Source organism: Oryx dammah, unplaced genomic scaffold (assembly GCF_014754425.2).
Source record: "Oryx dammah isolate SB20612 unplaced genomic scaffold, SCBI_Odam_1.1 HiC_scaffold_15, whole genome shotgun sequence".
NCBI classification, from domain to species: domain Eukaryota; kingdom Metazoa; phylum Chordata; class Mammalia; order Artiodactyla; family Bovidae; genus Oryx; species Oryx dammah.
Window position 1 is genome coordinate 47857202 of NW_024070199.1, and position 6313 is coordinate 47863514.

General features: G+C 63.6%; 1 protein-coding gene across 2 annotated transcripts in view; it reads right to left on the reverse strand.

Moving 5' to 3' along the window:
- Positions 1-339: 339 nt before the first annotated feature.
- Positions 340-6313, reverse strand: part of MRPL23 (mitochondrial ribosomal protein L23) — a 6666-nt gene continuing 692 nt past the window's right edge. The window contains exons 1-5 of one of the 2 annotated variants that reach the window (XM_040255330.1): positions 5783-6035; positions 4973-5095; positions 4077-4159; positions 3434-3507; positions 340-554 (exon numbers count right to left, since the gene is read on the reverse strand). In XM_040255330.1, the coding sequence (XP_040111264.1) occupies positions 390-554; positions 3434-3507; positions 4077-4159; positions 4973-5095; positions 5783-5847 (510 nt within the window). In that variant the 5' untranslated portion in view covers positions 5848-6035 and the 3' untranslated portion in view covers positions 340-389. Of the gene's footprint in view, positions 555-3433; positions 3508-4076; positions 4160-4972; positions 5096-5782; positions 6036-6313 lie in introns of those variants that run through there. The other variant, XM_040255331.1, reaches the window with a different exon arrangement.

The following is a 6313-nucleotide window of genomic DNA, read 5'->3' on the forward strand; positions in this document are numbered from 1 at the left end:
GGGACCCGCCTCACTCTGGACTCAGCTCTGCTTCCTCTGGAGTCCCCCGCCCTCCACACCAAGCCCCCTGACTGTGCCCCACAGGACCCCCAGCCAGGCGGGCTCCCTCCCGTCACCCAGACCCCTGCCCTCAAAACTCACTTTCTAATCCCCCCACAAACGGCATGAACACAGGGCTTTTAAATGGAGTGGCTCAGGGTGACTTCAGGGCCCTCCCTGCTGCTGGGGGTTGGGGGGGGACGCGGTTCAGGGCTGGCCTGACTCGTCTCGGGCCCACAGGCTGGCACACACAGCGGGTCCCTGCGCAGGGCGGGGGCAGAGCACGGAGCATGCAGGCCCTGACCGTCGCCACAAGCAGCACTTTATTCAAGCGTGATGGCTGGCTCCCGTCACAGGCCGAACCAGCCGGGGATGCCCCCGCGCCGCGGGTCGGGGCTCTGGCGCCGCCGCTGCTGCTCCAGCACCTGGTCCTGGAGGTCCTCGTCCGCAGAGCTGCCTCCGGGCCGCTTTCCCTTGGGAAACAGATCTGGGAACGTGAAGGTCTGCCCGTGTGCCTGGGGAGAAAACAGACAGGCTGACCCCGGGACCCCCGCGGGGAGGTCCCGTCCACAGGGAGACTGAACTGCCCGCCCCACACCTGCAGGACAGACGCACAGCCAGAGGACAGACTCGCGGGCTGGGCCTCGGCCTTCGGCAGTGGAAGCCACTGCTGTGACAAGGCCCTTCTCACTGAGGCCAGCTCTTGGAGGAGTGTCTGCGCTGGGGGAGCCCAGCGAAGCCCCTACTCCCGGCAGGAGCTGCCAGGCCAGGCTGCGGGCAGAGGGGCCAGGGGAACAGGCACAACTCGCGTCTGCGGCCTCCCCGGAACACTTCCCGCTTGAAGCACCTACAAGCCTGCACCCACATTCCAGACCCCTCCTGCTCAGCTTGGCAAACAAAAGGCATGCGACATACAATGAAATGTACGTGTGAGCAGTCTATAAATCAAGACCGGCTTTGCAAATTAACTGGTTTTACGTCTTTCACTGAAAGTTCAGAATGCAGGAGGGCCAGCTAAGTCCCAGCCTGGACCCCCAACACACGGCCGGGGTACATCAGCCCAGCCCGTCAGGGAGCCAGGGAGAGGAGGGGACCCTAATGGCGGGAGGTGAGGGGCCACCTCCGCACGCGGCACGTGGCAAAGCTACTCCAAAGACTGGAGGGGACACCGGTGAGGTTCCCAGGGCCACGCCACCCACCTCTGGACGGGCAGAGAGGGATGGGGGCCGGCACCCAGGTCTGGAAAATTTTAATAAAGAAAATCAGTGAAGTGAGCTTGGTTTTTGGAGACCCTTGTTTCATGAAGAAGTCTGGATTCGGGCAGGTGGCCAAGCGTGATCTGCAGCAGCCCACCGCGCCGGCCCCGAGAGTGGGGTGTTCACAAAGCCCGCTCACGTGGCGAGAGCAGGCCCCGGGCCATGAAAGGCCGTGCCTGTGCGCGCGGTAGCCCGCCTGCAGGAGGGGTCGCTTACACACTTCAAGACTCTCTTTCTTCTTCTTTAAAATACCAAAGGGCAATAGTTTACAGGCAGGGCTGCTTGCCCAGAATGGGGGATTTATGTTTAATATACCGAGGTGATTCTGCTAGTTTTCTGAGGTGGGGAACCCAAAGTGACATTTTTAACTATAAATACAAAGACGGCAATCCGCAACAGCCTGGGAGGGATGGAGGGCGCCACGGAGAGAGCCCCCCACCGTCTCTCCCACGACGGGGCTCCCTGCCTAGAGAAGGTCACCCTGTGCTTTCAGAAATAACACTCTCCACCCTTGTGAAGCTGATGAGCAGAAAAGTACAGGAGGGGGTGGGGGCCGAATCCAGATTTCTTTACAAAACAGGGGTCTCCAAGAACATGCAGCCTCTCTGTCCCTGGCAGGCTGCAGCTGGGGGACGAGGCTCCTTGCTGTGGGGTGACCCAGGCTCACCAGCTCCCCAACTCTCCACCAGAAAGACGGTTATTGGGTTGTGGGGGGAACTCTGGGACCCTCACTCTGAAACCAGCTTTCTCAAAGCAGCCAACCCCACACGAATCTGGGGACTTCACTTGTTCTTCTGGCCAACGCTTGGCACACTCCACTGTCAGCTCTGATGAGGGGCTGGGAGGGAGGCCTCCAGGGACCCGTGGGGGACAGAGAAGGGAGCCCTTCAGGGGGTGAGGGCCCAGCCTCCCGGCTGGTTTCCAGGCAGAGATCTGCTGGAGTCAGCAGGGAGGGAGTCCATTACGAATTTAATTTTGGAGCAGAGGGAAGCGTGCCCAGTGGGGACGCGCTGGGATTTCACAGGGAAGAAAGGCGGCCGGGTGGCAGCTGCAGATCCGCGGCTTCCAGAGCGAGGTGGGGCCGGGAAACGCCGGGGCTCGGATGACTCAAAAGCCACTTGTGACTGTAGCCCCCGCTCAAGGGCCTCGTGGCGAATGCCGACATATGGGGTGTCAACCGGCTGCCATGACAAAGACAGATGGCCCGGCTGAACGCAGAGGACACAGGCGTCTTTATAAGGCCAACGGCTGCTCTCCTGGCCTGGATTGGCTGATTTTATGCACAGCAAATATTAGGCCAAATAATTATGGGGGCCCCCGTTCAGAACAACTGTGACTGGTTTCCAGAGAAGCTGCCATGCTAACTGGGTCTTTCACCAAACTGCCTCCTAAGGCCCGAAACAGGGCCCTGGGTGGAGGTGTTTTCATAATAACACCACTGCCACCTAGCGGCTGGCCCTCGGGCACCCGCCCGCCCAGGCTGTTTACAGGGAAGCTGAAGGAGCTGGCAGACCCCTGCCCCCACCCCAGCCCCGCCAGGGCTTCAAACCCTCTGTGCGCAGGTCCAAGGTCACCTGCCCCATCACAGGGGTCCCACCTGGAGCCCATGTGCCTTGGTGCCGGCAGCCAAGGCTGCCGACCCTGACTCCAGGGGCTCTCTGTCTGGGCAGTTCAGGCCGGCAGGAAGGGCGGAGAGGGGTTTTGGAAATGTGGGTCTCAGTCTCACCAGCTCGGGGTTTCAGTCAGCAAAGGCTCAGCGGGGTGCTGGACCCCGTTCCCATAGCCCCTGCCAGGCAGGAGGCCGTGTGAAGAGAACCTGGCCAGGGTCAGGGGGGAGCAGGAGCCCACAGTCCAGTCTAGAGAAGAGGGGGCCAGTCAGGACCCAGGACTCCCCTGGCGGTCTGCCCCGGAGACAGAGGCCCCTGCAGTCCCCAGGGACCAACTTCTCCCCGGCCTGGACGCTGGTTACTGTCTGAACCGACGCCCAGGCCAGGGAGCCTGCTTCTGCCCTCAGCAGGCCCCTGAGAAGTTCCCCAGAGCCCGCCCGGCCCCTGCCACCCCAGCTCCTCCAGGGGCTCCGTGTGGGTCAGAACCAAGGGCTGGCCTGGGCCCCGGGGCAGGCAGGGCTGAGCGCTCACCAGCTGCACGTAGGCCACCTTATAGTCTGGCTGCTTTATCCTGACGTTCCTGTGATCCCTCCTCCTGCTGGAACCTGTCGGAAGCGGGAGAGACAGAAGCCTTCACTCCCAGCATGCAGCTCTCAGCCCCACTAACCCAGGAACCCGCTTTCTAGAAAGAGGGACACACGTGGGCACCCACGTCTGAGGGCGGCAGGCGCACGCCCGGTGGGCACCAGCCTCTGCTCAGTGCAAACCCAAATGGGCCTAAGACAGCCGGAGAGCCGGCTTTCCCTTGGTGTCCTGGAGGCTCTTGCAGCCTGACCTCCCTTTGACAGAGGGTCGTCATATTTACAACTAGGCAAGCAGGGGCTGGGGAGCAGGAGTCAACAGGAAGGAATGAGAAAAGCCCAGCAGAGTAACATGAGCACTTTGCTGACCGACGCCAGCATGGGGGCGTCAGGCGGGGGCCCTGCTCTGAGGAGTTGGCGGGAACCAGGCCTCTGAGTCCCAGCCCTGGGAAGGAGGGCCCCTCTCCCCTGAGGCGGGCCTGTTTCCTCACATGCAAAGGACCACGTGCTAGAGGGGCTGACAGGGGCCAGGCCAGCGAGGCTGGCAGCCTGGCCTGCTGAGCTCGGGGAGGAAGCCCGGCCCCGGGACGCACCGTGCTGCACCCTCGTCCGCACGGCGGCCACCGGCACGTTGTAGATGCGCTCAAGGTAGTTCCTGAGGTCCACTCTGCTCATCCTGGGGCAGGAGGGGAAAAGGGGTCTCTGAACAGGGTGGAGAAGGAAGGAGCCTGCCGGGCGGCACGAGCTCCTGAGTGCAGACACCGGTGGGAGCCGGCCGGGGAGGCCGGGGCCGGGCCCTGCTGACCCTACAAAGGCATCTGGACGCAGCGACAGGTGGGCGACGGGGACCGGCCCCCAGGACTCAGTCCTATTGCCCTGCCCGGGGGCCGAGCTGACGAGCGGAGGGGAGGGATGGTCTGCGAGTGCCCTCTGGCTGCCAGGAGCTGCTCGCTCCACAGCTGCCACCCTGTCCACAGCGAGCCCCTCGCTCCCCCGCAGGCGTCTCCCAGAAAGGATGGCCAGGGCAGTGGTGGTGCTGTCCCCTCTGCCCCTGACAGGGCCCAGCCTCTCCGGCCCTGGCCTCTGAGGCAGACGGCATGATCCTCAGCTCCCATGGAGGCTCGCGCTGAGGCCAGAGCCCTGAGGCCTCAGCATGGGGTGCAGAGAATCTGTCTCCTCAGCAACAGGGGCCTCTGCGAAGGACCCACCCAAGGGTGGAGGCTTTGGGAGCCAGGGTCAGAGCCCAGCCTCCTGGGAAGGGTAGCCAGGCTGATGCAAGGAAAGGAACTGGGTTTCTCAGGCTGGACTTCCCTGGGGTGGCGAGGAGCCCAAGGCGCCCTCAGCCGAGGCTCTGCACACACCAGGCCGTGGTGCGGGGCTGCCAGTAGAGTTTTTGTGGGGGGAGAACCTTGCTGTGAGTGGGGTCCAGTGGCACCTCCAGGGCCGTGGGCCTCTCGGCCTGAATCCCTCTGGGGCGGGGGAGGCTTACTCCATCGGGATCCGGAACTGCACAGTATCCTCGGGCTGGGCCGTGCCGGGCCGCACCAGCTGGATGAAGAAGTTGGTGCGGAAGACCCGGAGCTGGGGGTTGCCCAGCTGGTACAGAGGGTACCTGCAAGGCGGGCGGGGGGGAGAGGGGTCATGTCAAACGCCCAGAACACGAGGCTCCTGCCCTGACAGGGTCCACAGGTCATCACGCCCACGGGGCTGAGGAGCCAAGGGGGCAGTCACCCTCAGGTCAGCCCTTCCCTCCCGTCCCCAGGGCAGTGTGGCCTGCTGACCCTCAAGGTCGGCCTTTGGAAAGAACCGGTGAATGATTCACAAGCGGACGACGTGCCCACCCTGCCCTGTCAACAGGCTCAGAGTCATGTGTTTGTTCAAAGTGCCGGCCGCACAGGCATGCGGCCCCTGCGTGGCCATCCCCCTGGAACAGGCCTCCAGCTCCCTTCTGTTCAGGTGAGGTGGGATCAGTCAGAACCAGCTTAATCTGCACTGGCTCAGTGCCACTGAGAGGACAAGGACGGGGCCACCTCCACTCCCGCCCCCCACCCCCCGCCCCCCCTGTGCTGGAAGCGCCAGCTCATCCTTGACAAGAGTGAAGATCAAACGATAAAGGGCAAACAAACAAAGGAAAAACAAGATAAGGGGCTCAGGAAGGCAGTGTGCAGGTCACCAGTTACACGCTCACTGCCCACCTCCCTCACCCCTCAAACCCCCAAAGGGGGGCAGAGACATGCAGAATGTATGGGCAGCCACCACCTGTGGCTCCAACCCACCCATTCCAGCTGGACCTATGCCCCCATGGGTCTGGTGGGCGAGGAGGGCCACACTGCCAACTGGACCCAACCAGGCCTCGGGGCTCATGGTCCAAGGAGGTTGGGGCCCAAGGTCGGCAGGGCCTGTGAGGCGTCCGGGGTCCACTGGGAGCCCAGGGGAGGTGTTTCGGTGAGGGTGGGGACAGGGGCTGACGATGCCATCAAGGGTCCTGGTGACCAATTTGCAGCATGGCACACCACCTCTGATCTGGGGGAGCAGCACGCAGGAGGGAAGGGAAGGTCGGTGAAGCCAAGTCCCACGATGCCTCTGGGCCTTACAACTCTGGGGAGTAGGACGGGGCCAGGGGCCGAGGCCCTGGGTGGGGCATCTTGAGGGTGGCAGGGACTGAGAGCCCTGACACAGGCCGGGACGCCTGCGGGCAGGCCAGTGACGAGCTGAGTGCCAGCTGACGTCTACTGGGGTCTCCTGGTGACCCCGTCGCACGTGGCAGCTGCCGGGACACCAGCAGCAGCACCTCCCGACGGCAGAGCGTCGGGCGCAGGGCGGGCGGGCC